The sequence below is a fragment of the Anoplopoma fimbria genome, chromosome 1, assembly GCF_027596085.1.
Source record: "Anoplopoma fimbria isolate UVic2021 breed Golden Eagle Sablefish chromosome 1, Afim_UVic_2022, whole genome shotgun sequence".
NCBI lineage: Eukaryota > Metazoa > Chordata > Actinopteri > Perciformes > Anoplopomatidae > Anoplopoma > Anoplopoma fimbria.
In genome coordinates this window covers 27,242,037-27,256,118 of record NC_072449.1, presented here as the reverse complement: position 1 = coordinate 27,256,118, position 14,082 = coordinate 27,242,037, and the positions used below count along the sequence as shown (strand labels likewise).

Sequence of the window (14,082 nt, the reverse complement as noted above, 5' to 3'; positions counted from 1 at the left end):
TCCTAAAAATATAAAACATCACTAAAATAAAACTACACCACCAAAACAATAAAAAAATGGACTCTCCGCATCTGTTATTAAAAATATTTAATGTCAAAATCTAGTACGATAAGAAGATAAGAAGATATCATAATTATCGTGAGGCCTAACCCGCATTTAACATTTTACTTTTGTAATTACTATCTTCCTGTGTTTGTGGCTGCTACTTCTCTTACGTGCATGAATTGAATCTGCTATGCTGTGCAATTCACTTCTATAGCTACAGGGATTTCCAGCACACAACTATCTGTGTTTACTTCAGACAAACTCAAATAGAACTATTTGCAATGATTTCCGTTAATTTGAATTTTAATAATTACATTTTTGTGCACAGCTGCAATAGGCTCGCACTTCTCATCTGATCAATATTTTTCTTGCTGGAGTCTGTGTTCCCAAATATCTCCAGGGGAGTCGATGAGTGAATTGTTATCATGATCAATAGTCATAATGTAAAGACATAAGATTAGCAAACAAGATAAAAAAATAAATAATTTCCCTTTAAAATATAAACCAATGTAAGAAATGATTGACTTGTGATTGTGTGTACACATGCATGAAATGTGTCTTTGTGGAGGATCGTGTAATATCTTGGCCAATTCAGTAAAAACACACAACCACAGTCACCTACACTCATCTTCACAATGTATCCGGCACATATGACACAAACTAATCATATGTAGACAGCCACTGGGGAATCATATTTTACTGCTCATTCTCACACATAAACTCATCACTGAGATTTTAAATGTGTACATTCAGATACAATCACATAACAAACATGCACCCATGCAGAAATAACCAAAACATATTAGCCTGAACAGAAAAAAAACAAGAGAGGGGATTTGTGATCTGTTCCCAATCTGGTTTTTATGTTTTTATTCAGCTGCAGATCTAGTATCTTTGCACACTCTCTCCTTCTTTCATCCTCTCCCCACTACTGATGACTACAGTTCCCCAAAGAGCCCTGTGGAGGGCACCGCTATACTCACCAGCTCATCATCATGCATAACGCTGACTCTCTCTGCACTGTAAACCACTTCTTTAACATCCAGAGACTCATCAATCACCTGTCAACACAGACAGGGGAGCCCGGGTTACACTCACCACAGTGCGTGTGTGAGATCATATGTGTGTGAGATAGAGAGAGAAAGGCAGGCGGAGAGCAAAAGGATGTGAATGTGCATCAAAGTAGATTGTAAAGATTATCTGTGTTTGGGTGATGATACATTTGGAGCTGTCTTGTACAGACAGGAAGGAGAGAGGGAGGGGGTTCCAAGCATCAACAACAGACTCTCATCTAGGCATACAGTTAACATGTTTTCCTAAACAGCCACTCATTACTCAGAGCTCTCATCTAAAGAAGAAGCGCTGTGAGTGGAACTGGGTGTGTTCAGGAGGCAGAAATAAAGATCTGCTGTTTGCAGAGACAGAGCAGTCCAGTGTCTGTTTCCCATGAAAAAAATATATACACAATAGGAGATTTTAGGTATCACGGCCATTTGTTATTTTTTTACCCTCAGATTGCTCCGTCTGTGAAGACTTGCACTTCAAAAACAGAAACATGCATGCATTCAAAAACTTGCACAACTCATATTCACACACACAAATACACAACTTTGCAGTTGGGTGTTGGATTAGCATGCGAAACACAGTGCACATTCTGCAGCCAAGCATAGTTTGAAAATCCAAGAGGAGGAATAGTGTCTGGCAAAGAAAGGTAGCATGCGATGACTGTCGAACAAAGTGTGGTGTTGATCTGAATGAGGGGCGGCTGGCAGAGGCCAAAGAGAGACACGCAAATAGCCCAGTGTGAGATAGTTGTAACTATGACAACATAGTTACTGGAGTAATCTGACTCATTAAAAACTGAACTTAAGAGAGCTATGTGAAAGCGCTGTATGCACTCATTGTTTACTCAATCATCAGCTAAATTGCCTCGTCTGAGGTCGAGGTAATGAAATTAAACTGTCCGGAGAGTTATCTTTTTAGGACATTTAACAAATGAAATACAATTAAATATCTTTACAGAGTTTATCCGGCTTTAACAATGCTGCTCTCAGTTCACGTGTTGAGCAAGTTGGAAAGTTAAAAAAAGCCTTGAGGCACAAACAGAATGATAAAAGTGACAGCGAAGCTCTTACCACACTGTCGCTGATTTTGGGTTTGCTGTTGATGATTCTCTCCTCAGCACCTATCAGGCCGTCTAAACCAGACATAGCGGAGCCTGCAGGAGGTGAAGGATCGCAGTCAATAACAGCAGAGCAGCACAAACAAACAAACAAACAGGGATGGTGGTATTGATGGTGGACAGCTGCACATAGATATCCAGCTCTTCTTCTTACAACTGTCGCGTCAGTCTCCTTAGTGCACTGGTAACAACAAAGCCCTTTCTTCCATTCTGCACAGTGTGAGCACTGTGACACCACATGACTATGACCATACATTTTCTACAAAGGCCCTCTCAAAGTGGTGTTTTGCATTAATCTGCTCTATAAACACCTATTGACTAATTCAATGAAACCTTTCTGAACAATTAGGGGTCATCCAGGTATTTTGTATCCCTCACTTATCTACAATTTAATGGTCAAAACTCTGCACCATTGTAGTTCCTCAGCTAGAAATCCTTCATAGTCTCTTGAGATTTTAATAGATGATCATTTAACAAAAAACTGTGGGTTTCAAATATGCATGTTAGACTGATGCTACTGGAATAGGCATAGGATCTATTAATATACACAGACCAGATATGCCATGAATAAATCACGAACGGAGAGAGGAGAGAGTGAGCGGGGTAGTGAGGGCAGGGTCCTCCTGAGCAACGTACAGCAGTGTTGAGTCTTGCGTCGCCTTATTGTCTGCTGCTGTTGCTATTCAGCCAATGCCAAACGTTCAAGATTAGTACAATTGCCTTTGGATTAAGCGAGGAACAATGATGTGTGTTTACGATCCTCAAGCTGGAATGACGTCTGAAACTCTGGCAGGTTATCAGATGGTAGTGCAGGGTGCACATAGTGTCGCAGCGAGCCACAATAACACACAGCACAATGGGAGTGACCTCTATGGGAGCAATGTGACCTCTCATCTGCTTGGATTTTAAAAAGTGCTGAAGCAATTGGTCCATTAATCGTCAATCAATCATGTGCCAAATATTCACTGGGTCAGAATGTTGAAAATCTTGCTGCTTTTCTCTCGTTTTCTATAACTGCAATGTTCGACTAGTAAAAATGCAAAAGCATCAGCAGAGTGACAAAGGTCTATGAAAAATAACAGCAAAGGGTTTGTACTATTTAGATTCAACAAGTGGAAGGTGTCTCTGTGTTCACTGGGTAAGATCACAAGGCTAAGCCTAGATAAGGTGACGTAACCACATCCCTGTCTCAGATTTTGGAGGACAAATTGGGCCAATTTAGATTGGGCTGTGGGTCAGCAGCGGAAAGAGACGGGCCCACTACATCACACAGCTCCTGTCAAAAACTGATGAGGGGAATGAATGTGCGGGAGGAGGAATAATTAAGCAAGGTGGTTTGACAAATGCACTGTGGACGGGATGACAGCTAACACACGACCGAATAGTCTCTCTGAGAGGGGAGCTGGCTGGGACCGTTCTCTACCACTGCTTTACTATTCAGCATGAGGTGATAATCCTAGTATGATGAAAAGCACAAGAGCAACTGAAAACCAGCCACGCAGCCCATGTGAGTCATCAAAAAAAAGGTAGAAAATGAACCACCAGATGGCTTTTCATTAAATAGAAATGGTGGGAGAGAGAGGATCCCAAATTGTACCAAGGGAAATGAGAGCAGTGGAACACAAAAAAGAAGATGGGAGAAGGTAGGAGTGGGTGGGGAGTTGCAGAAAAACAAGACGCAACAGAGGCACCAACCTTTCTTGAAGGCACGTGGGGAGTCTGATAGATCGCCTTGGCGTTAGAAATGAGCAACAGAAAAAAAGAACAGATATGGGGAAGGAGAGAAGAGAGTTAACTTAGGTGAAAAGAGAAAAGGCAGGATTATCAAGCTGTGTTAATTGAATAAGAGAAGAGTCCAGCAGGAAAGAGTCTGAAAACAAATTTGAGAAATACCAAACAAAAAGGGAGTAATTTCAAAATTGGCTGGCTCGGTCTAAGCCCTCTGGGGTGTTGGCATGTATATCAAATGTTCCTCGGGGATTTACTTATAATTTGCCTTCCATCTTGCTTGAAGCGTTTGATCCACCACTTTTTTCTCTCGTTGAGTATTCAATCTTTTGTTTGGCAGGGATGTGTCTAATAGGAGAGCCATAACTGCTCGTTTATTACCCAGAGCTTTTGGCTGCAGCTCAGCGCCACAGCCTGAGTCTTTGTGCATTTCGCTGAACTTCAGAAGAGCTTCCTTGAAGGCCACAGGGAACTGTGCATGCACAGATAAGTCCAAACCCGCAACACATTTGCATCAGCATAGAACACATTGTAAACCTATCCTCCCTGACAGCACAACAGTTCTAGCGTGCTTCGTCACCAGTCTCCATCAGAGAGACTTATGTGTATGGCCTATTGTTCTCCACACAGCCACAGTGTTGTCGATGATGCTGCTCGTGACTGTGTCTGAGGCTTGAGCTGCTTACCCTCTGGCTCTGAACGGGACCCCAAGGATGTGACCTGGAAGGGCCGGTAGGGTTTGCCCTCTGACACGGGGACTTCCACGCTCTCCTCTGACGACACGGTGACATCTGGCTGTGATTCAGAGATAGACGACAGGAACTGGTCCATGTCAGCTTTCTGCTCCTGGAGTAACTCGTCTGCAAAAAAGGGCAAATGACAGACGATGAGATGGCCTGCACATCCTTTTTCACCTGTCAACCTTGGACATGGCAGCAATGTGCAAAATGAGACTTTCACCAATTACTGTTAACAGAGCTGCTTCTGCAAGAGACGTCTGTTCCCATTTCTGCTAACTACCAATTACTATTTTCTGAGAGCTATTTTGCGTGTAAATCTGCACATATCCCACCAGGATGCTGCATGGTGAAAGCCGTGACCCAGTTATGCCACTGCATCTGCTCCACTTTAATCTGCCCTGCAACACCATGCTATGGTTCTTTTAATGAACGCAAATACCAAAATAATAAAACATGCTGGACATTGCCTGTCTTAAATTGTAGCACTGGAGATAAATACATTCCAAATACAGTTTCCAGCTTTAGATCAAATTGCAAAAACGAGATCTGGTAAGTAGAGACCCTTAAAAAAAAAAAAGGGTAGAAGCAGTATTATATTCCCTTGCACATATTCATACTGATAAAGCACAATGCTGTTCTGTGTCTATGATAATTGGTTTCCAGACAGCGCTAAAGCTTGTCTACTAGTCACCTCCTATATTTGGATTTCTTTTTGAAGAAAGAGAAGAGTTTTTTTCAGTTCAAAAATGTATTAAGGGTCAGAGGAAATGTGATGTATTGGCTTTATCTGTCTGGCACATGTGCGAATGCCATCACTGTTTTCATTTCACTTCATTTCTATTACAGCACACTGTCCCTCCTCCAAGCTGCCTGACTCACCAATTTCATCCTGAATCTCCTCAGCCACATAAGGTACTTTGTAGAGCAGAGATAGACTCTGGTTCATCCTCTCCTCGATCACACGCAGATGGGTCATCACCTGGTGTTGGAAAAACAGACAAAGAGGGTGTCATGTAACCAAAATTCTGATTTCTTTTGAAGATGACAAAAAAGTGAAACTGTTTCACGGTACAGAAATTATGTTTCGCTTTTTTAAATGGATAATTCAAAACAAGACAGAATGTTCAAGATTTTGATGAACAATGTTACCATTTACATCAAGGACTGTGAATTGTATCGTAAAATGATTAATCATTCATTAAAATTGTTGATGAATCATTTTATGGCATATGAAAAATCCATTAATTGAATAATTGTTTCAACCCTAATCCAGTGACAACTAATTACAGAGTGATTTGCCAACTATTAGAATTTAACGTTCATCCCAGCAGTATTTATTCAATCACTAAGATTAATTAATCTTATTAATGAATGAAAATACACCCTTATCCCAGAAAATTCCCCCAAATTCTCTTGAGTTTATTGGTTTACTGGTGAGGATACAAGTTTTGTCACCTAATAGATTCACAGATTACAGACTTGGCTTTCCTGTTTGGAGATTTGCACAGAGAAGCAGGAAAAACATGGTGCGATGAGATAATGCATATGGAGAAATTGAAATTCAACTTCAGAAACAGGTGTCAGCAGGAAGAGAAAATACAAACCAAACAAAAAGATGAAGAACAACACAATACCACACCGATAAAGGAGACAGGAGATGAAGAAGTTGTTATGCATGTAGATCCTTCATTTAGTAAACAACATCAACCATTGCCACAATGCCACATATGCAAAATTAATACAATTATAATTTGTATTAATCGGTGCAACTAAAAAAAGACTATACAGCACAAATTTGAGGACAGACAGCTAGCTGTTTCTCTGCCCAGAATATAAACGTTCCAAAGAAAGAGAGTCGCACATGTTCACAAATGTAAACAACCATCAGAAATGCGCTTTCTGCTTGAGAGCATATTTTCTCAAGATGAGAACAGACTTGCTCGCAGCCAGCCAGCTTGCAGACATGAAACAAGTTGCTGCATGTGATATTCTAATCAGTTTTGAGGCTCTGAACTGACTTGACAGGATCTACTGCCTGTCAGCCCCAATGATCACCACTACACTTCACTCTGGGTAAAACAACAAACTCTTTTGATCGAACAGATAGAAAACTTTGTGTATTCCAAAAATTCTCCAGTCTCCTAAATAGGGTTTGTACCAGCAATATTATGTTAAGAGAGGAGGAACATTCCCACATTTCTGCTGCCAAAGTGGTTGGCAGAATATGAAAAACTACCAGCCACTGACAAAGCTGACCAGCTCTTGGCAGTCAGCTGGTGTTTATTTCCCACTATGATTATTGACGGTTATAATCTGGAACACAGATGTCAATAATGCACCTTTTCCCACTAAAGGCAAGATGCAGCCCCGGTGGCACCTTCCTGTTGATGTTTAACAAACAATCCTCATTATGAAGATTACATGTCCCAGTTTTGGAGCAGAGTATCAATGAATGACAAAACCTCTCCTAAGCTAAACAGGTCAGGCTTTTATGAAAGCAAAGAATCATCTTGATCCAAGAAAGTCACATAACACAGTTACATAAAGCAGAGTAAGTCCTCAATTTACAAAGGAGTTTTTGTGTAATGCCCTTCTAAGTCACATTTCAAATCCACAAACAGTTGCAAGGACTGAAAATGCAGATTTGAACATGCTGCAGGATTGGCTGAGTGATAAAAATACACAGGAGCTTAACAGGTAAACACTGTGAGAGCCCAACGATACATATTGGCTTCACATGACACAGAAGCTCACTGCTTCCCAGATCGCATGATTCATCGTAATAGTAACCCTCTGGTCCCTTTCCCTCCTCACAATGTTGTTTCATCCATCTGCTGTGTTATCTTTAATGTTTTAGGATGACTACTAATGGTGTCGAAGGGCTCTGACACAAACAGGCGAGTACATCTAACAGAGGAGCTTCCAGCCAAATCCCCGTGCAGCGGCTCAGAGTCCAGCATTATACAGGACCTGCGCAATGTTAATCTTCAGCGAAGGCTTAAGTGAATGAAATGCCCTCCCTCCCTCCCTCCCTCCGTCAGTTGAGCCTACTCACTCCTCCTGGGCTTCAACTCAGAGAAACACATACTCTTTCTACCGCCTACACACTTAGAAACAGGGCAGAGAGGAGCAGGCTGAGACATCATTATCCCTTCCCTGTCTGAGCAGGAATAGGAGGAGTGTGGGATCTTGAATGGCTTTGCATGAGCTTTCAGATTTAGTGACACTGCCTGTTTGTTGAAAGTAGTGTAGGAATGATGCAAAAAGTCAAATTATTGAAAGGTACAAATTAACCAAATTGAACTATAAAGACCTAAAGGACTTCACAGTTGATTATCAATACATTCTATAAATCTAAGAGAATTAATTCCAACATAAATGCCAAACATGTGCTGGTTACAGCTTCTCAAATGTGTGGATTTTGTGCTTTTCTCTCCTTTAATATTTTGGAGTTTTTGATGGATGGATTTGACAAAACAAGCCAAATCGAAAAACATCACCTTGAGACCTGGCCATTTTTACCAAAGACAAAAATATTAAAAATAAAACACTGACCTGCGACTTCATCTGAGCAGCCTTCTCAGGATCCACAGCCAGGACGTGTTGGTAGTGGCGGATGGTGTGCTGGCGGTCCTTGTTCTCGGCGCGGACGTACCTTCTCAGGGCTTGCAGGATGCGGTGGGGCTGAGCGAGATATGGGGTGGGAAGAAGAGGAGTGGTTGATAGTGTTGGGTGGTGAAACAGCCTCAAAAACATTTATGTGAAATACTGACTCTCAGAGAGATCAGTGTGATATCTTTTGTCGATTTACAGTAAGTGACATTACAGCATTTTGTTTTCTGAAATTGTATTAATCAATTGTTCTCTTCTTATTTTATAGTTATGAAAGTGTTGTTTATTGTTCTCTCTCCCTTTACACAGAATTTCAGTTTATATTTTTATTTTAGTTAATTAACCATGAAACGATGAAAGGATATGACCCAAAAAACACTTAGAAGTGAGCACATCTTGTGCTACTTGATATGAAAAATAACATGAAAATAATTTTCTTCCTCTCACCAAAGAACTTTTATCGTCAAATGTGAGATGCAAAAATATCTTTTGTATATCATGACATAAAATCTTCACACCACAGATGATGTGTAGAAGAAGCAGGGTTATAATTTCCTGCATGTCAGGGTAACATATGAAATGAGTACAAAATACTTTATTTCTTTTTGGGTGACAAGCCCAACACTGGTGGTTGGAGAGTCAACCAGTTCCTTGCAACAGAGTGAAAAACTGAGTGCTGAAAAAAGGCTGAAAAGACTATTAGATAAGAGGACACTGGGATTACAGCTTTGCGTTCAAATGTGATTGACGTTGTGCTCATGGAGGATTTTGGGATGTGTGTTTTTCTGGATGCAGCAATCCTTTCTCTTCATGATGAATTGCAAGTGGGCAGGGGGTCTTTTGACAGGATATGAGATCAGCCACAGGCCATGAGTAGTGTCAGGTATGAGTGTTGTCTGATAGAAATGTCAGCGTGTGAATGTGTTTGCAGATCGACTGTCGGGAGGGGAAACCAAAAGACAGATGGAGAGAGGTGAGGAGAGGATAAAAGATGAACTCAGAGGCCAGTGTGTGGTGTTTACCCTGGGGGGGTCGGCCTGCAGGGCAGCCAGGTAGTTCTCCAGGGCCAGACGGCGCCGGTCATTCAGCATGGCCTCCACCCGGGCGAGGTGAGTCTCCACCAGCTGCTGCTTCTCGCTGGCTGCCTCTTCCTCCAGGGACTCCACCATGGCTTGGAAGTGCTACAAACAAAATCACACACATATATAAATATGTATATGCACCTTAAACAGTGTAGCAAAACAGAGCTCTTTCAACTTTTAGTTTAAAAAAAAAAAAAAAAAAAGGAGTAAATATGTCTCCCGGTTTGAGTCTGTCTGGCTTGTAAAGGGAGTTGGGGACTCATTTGGAAGTCTCCCCATTCAGACAGTGCCCTAATTTAGCCTTAGCATGATAAAGATAGAGCAGCCAAGGAAAAGGGATCTTTAATGGCACAGGGAGTGAGGGACCCAGGGCCTGTTAGCTGTCATATCTCACTCCAACAAAGGGACAAAGTGGGGACTCCCTGGGGGAAGGGATCAGTGTCTTACCTGGATCAATGTCTGCCTCTCAGCCTTGGGCAGGTTCTTGGCCTGGCGATCAGCTTCTTCCCACTCTTTTCTTACCTGGAGTGAGAGAGATGGAAATGAAGCCACATGCAAGGGGTTCCTACTGCACCTGTTCACTCAAAGCGCATCAAACTGTGATTTTTGTAAATGTAGAAGGATTGAAAAGAAAGCCTTCCATTGCACAAAGTAACCGACTTGCCCAATTTGTGCAAGCCGTTTTATCAGTCCATATTATGTTCAGGGCTAACCCTACAGTAACTTTCTATTTCTATTGTAAAGTTTGAAGAATAGCTTTGCTGAAGCAACACGCATATTAATTGCTTGTTATAAGCTGCATTATAGTGCACTTCAAACTGAAACAAGAACCTTTTCATGAATGCTTGTGTGTATTATGTTCATATTGTGCAATTGAGCGACACAAATTTTACATTTTGCTACTTTAATTAAGGGAAGCGGTGTCCTCGACTCGACCTGGTAACTCACCCTCTCCATGCGGTTGCGGTGCCTGATCTCCAGCTGCTCCTTGGCCCTCTGGAAGCGACTGTGCTCCTTGTCGTCGGCTGGTGTCTCAAAGTAGATGTCGACATCATCAGTGGGCTGAGGAGTCGGTGGCATGGCTGCAAATTCAGAAACAGATATTGAGTGGACAGGGCTGCAAACTGACAACAATGCAGACAGACAGACAAACACAGATACAGACAGAGAGGCAGACTGGCTGATCCAGGCAGACACAAGTAGGCAGAATCAAAGACAGAACGACAACTGGGCAGAGAGAGAGAGAGAGTTGGAAGTAGAATGCAGATTGAAGTTGGACAAAATTCCTCACAGAAGCACTCCTCTCATTGGCGTTCCTCCACCCTCAGTAACTCTGATAAACGTAAAAGAATCTGACAGTCTTTCCCTTTGAATTCCTTTCATCTTCCCATTGGCTTTCTGCTGACAGGCAGCGTCTCCAACACTAATGGAAATATCTCTGCGCTTGACGGCTGGGTCATCTGGGGCGAGGCCAGAGGGCTCTGTTCTGGGTTCCTTGCTATACAGTCACGCAGGACTCAGTCCCTGCACGGCAGCAGCTCGCAAAAACTATAACGCTCCAGGCTTGCAAACAGGAAGAGACCTCATCCTTTCACCTCACCATCAAAAACAGGAGGCACAGGTTAACGGATAAACGCATAGCTCCTGGTCTGACCTTTACTGCTGCAGCTCCTTCAATTGTTTTACTTTTTCTGAAATGCAAAGGACCAATTGGTTTTTGCCATGAACTGCATTTGAACTGATGAATTGTGACTCATTGTAAGGTGCAAGAAATGGTGATTTCTGACATATGCTGGTGGGGTTCTAGCAAAAGTAGTGGCAGTGCTCTGTGAGCAGACAGACAGACAGACAGAAACATGAACAAATGGCAGGACAGTGACAGGCAAACAGAGAAGAAAACAAAACTTTAGAAAGGGTGTTTGAATGTGCATGTGTATGAATCAACACCAAATTAAGAAGAAAGAAAAATGTCATTTTTTTTATTCTATTTGGTATTTTCTGAGCTTTTACTTAAATACTGATTTTTCTTTTATATCACAATTTAAATCTTACTCTCGACCTATATTAAAGGTTGGTTGATTATTTGAAATAGTTCCAATATGGTAGTTTTGTTGCAGATACAAAAATCATTCTTTTTTTATGCATTACTTCTAGTAACAAGGGCTGCTGTACGAGACATTGGCTTAAGAAATATACACTCTAAAATTGGCAGAATCATGATAAGTTGAGAAGAGTATGACTCTGAGCAATAATTCAATGGAACAGCACACTGGAATGAACAAACTTTATTTAAAAAATACATATCTCTGATATATAGGCTTAATTTATTTCTGTCAGATATAGTTAGTATTGATTCTTTACCAAACAGTTCCAGTTTAGTAGAGAATAAACTAAAACTAATGAGCCAGTGTTTGCTATAAATGAAAACATTATGATATATTAGTGAAGATCTGGATGGGACATTTTATTCAGTGATACAGTGCTAAGACTATTAATAATCTATTTACAGAAAAATGAATCAGCAACAATTTGGATGAATTAAATTGACCTATCAAGCAAAAATACCAAATCTACTTCAAGCTTAATAAATGTGAATATCTGGTACTTTGTTTTAAATCATGTAAAATAAATATATTTGTGCTTATAACTGTTGCCTTGACAAAGCAAGCAACATGGAACCTTTTCTAGCTGAAACAATTTAAATAAAAAAGAACTGACACAATATAAAGATAAAAAATAATCATTAGTTTCCGCACTTAATGTATCAGTGGACTAATATAGGAAATTAGAATGATCTTGAGTGAATTCAGTTGTTGCTGTGGAGGTGACATGGTAATACCAGCTGCAGTGATTTGATGAGTGGCAGCTGAAGACTGCATAACAAGTGTTCTGCTTATAAGTCAGTGACAGACTAAACCCAAATTATTCTGAAGTGTTTTTAGTGAAGAGTCTGCAGAAAAAACACAAACAAACAGAGAGAGAGAGAGAGAGGGGTGTTGTCAAACCAGCCTCTGTCTGGTGAGACTTACTCAGGCGCTTGCACACGGCCATGCAGTACTCCTCTGAGTCGAAATTGTTGCGGTTGCCGGCACAGCCCCCATATATGAAGCGAACACACTTCCTTTGGCTCATGTCGAAGTGCCAGCGGGGCATGGAGGCACGGCAGGGGCCGGTCTCAGCCTCCAGGGTGCACACCGCTGCCAGGGGACAGCTTGTTAGATCATCCGGCCTCTGGGGGCAGCACTTCATTCCAGTCTCAATTCAACACACTCAGACAACTAGCACCAAATACTCCTTATCTCTGCTACATCTACAAATATGATTGAAGAACATATAAAAAAAATACAACTGGAGGATATTCTTTTTGTACATGTGCAGGAATTGGCAGCAGCTTGACTACAAATGAGGCAGGATGATTTGTCCTTGTACCCTGATAAAGCAGCACAGTACATCACAGTGTCTGCTGTGAGCTGAAGAAAGGGGTATTGCTGATGCATACACTTATCTAATTACAGTCTGGTTGAGATTTAAACATAACTGCCTATAGATTAAAAGTTAAAAAGGTTTGATTATATTTAAGTGGCTGGCAAAGAGCCAATAGCGGGGAGAGGGAGAGAGAGAGAGAGAGAGAAGGAAGGATGGTACATTATAATTTAAAACTACTAATTACCAACCTTTCACTTCCTGCAGAGTCTTGTCCTCATCTTGGCTCTCTGACATTTTGCTGCTCTCTTTCTTCTCATACTCGTCCTCCTTATCTGCCTCTTCGTCCTCATAGACATAGTGGTACTCCTCCTCGTCTTCCTCGTCTTCGTCCTCGTCCATAGGGTCCTCCTTCTGTGTGGGCTCCTCATCAGCTGTTGTCTCACTGAGGAAGGGAGGGAGGGAGGTGGAGGTGATTGAGTGGAGGGGCGGAAGCCAGGAAGAGGAGTGATTTATCAAACAAGTCAGAGCAGCTGCCATAGGTCAATGTCACGACACTTTAATTCATCCAGATGGCCAGTAATACCTGCCCTTCGCAACAGACCAGATATCAGGCTCACAGTGATTCAAAGACATGCCCTGATCATGGACAGAACAATAGACTGCTCACCTGTCCTCTACTGCATCCTCGTCATCCAGGTCGGCCTCGTCAATCTCCTCATCCTCTACCTCCTCCTCTTCGTCGTCTTCCTGGGAGGGCAGGGACGGTGGAGCAGATTCCCCGATGCGAGACGAGGGGCAGCATACGTACTCGGTGCCGTGGAACTTGTCAATGCCACAGGGCAGCAGCATGCCGTAGCTGTGCAGCATCATGGAGCTCTTGGCACAGGCCTGACAGGGTGAAAGTAGTGAGCTAGTGATGATATCCACTGGACATGGGCACAGGCGCTCCAGTCTGCGTCAGTGTCTAGGCCTCTTACTACTTCAAAGTATCAACTTTAGCTTTGACAAGGTGACATTTGTTTAACCTTTATTCATCAAGGGAAAGGACTACATCAACAGATGGAGGGTCGTGTGAGTCACGGTGGGAGGAAACTTTGAAGGTTTAATTAATCCAAAATCACATGATATTGTTGATATGCTGCAGTAAGGTCTCTTGGTTTTTGGTGTGTATAGATTTGAAACCAAAAATACCCCCCCATTTAAAACTAGGTGATTTTTCACAAATTATTCATGCATCGTCTTCATGCATCCAAAAGCTGCGTGTTCT

At 41.9% G+C, this 14,082-nt stretch overlaps 1 protein-coding gene across 3 annotated transcripts in view; it reads right to left on the bottom strand.

The window, feature by feature from the left end:
* aplp2 (amyloid beta (A4) precursor-like protein 2) overlaps positions 1–14,082 on the bottom strand; it is a 49,452-nt gene that overhangs the window by 2,173 nt on the left and 33,197 nt on the right. The window contains exons 5-15 of one of the 3 annotated variants that reach the window (XM_054600864.1): positions 13,483–13,703; positions 13,064–13,257; positions 12,419–12,586; positions 10,338–10,471; positions 9,837–9,911; positions 9,330–9,488; positions 8,251–8,379; positions 5,575–5,674; positions 4,642–4,815; positions 2,181–2,263; positions 1,029–1,106 (exon numbers count right to left, since the gene is read on the bottom strand). In XM_054600864.1, coding sequence (XP_054456839.1) covers positions 1,029–1,106; positions 2,181–2,263; positions 4,642–4,815; positions 5,575–5,674; positions 8,251–8,379; positions 9,330–9,488; positions 9,837–9,911; positions 10,338–10,471; positions 12,419–12,586; positions 13,064–13,257; positions 13,483–13,703 — 1,515 coding nt within the window. The remainder of the gene's footprint in view (positions 1–1,028; positions 1,107–2,180; positions 2,264–4,641; positions 4,816–5,574; positions 5,675–8,250; positions 8,380–9,329; positions 9,489–9,836; positions 9,912–10,337; positions 10,472–12,418; positions 12,587–13,063; positions 13,258–13,482; positions 13,704–14,082) is intronic. The other 2 variants (XM_054600865.1, XM_054600867.1) reach the window with 2 other exon arrangements.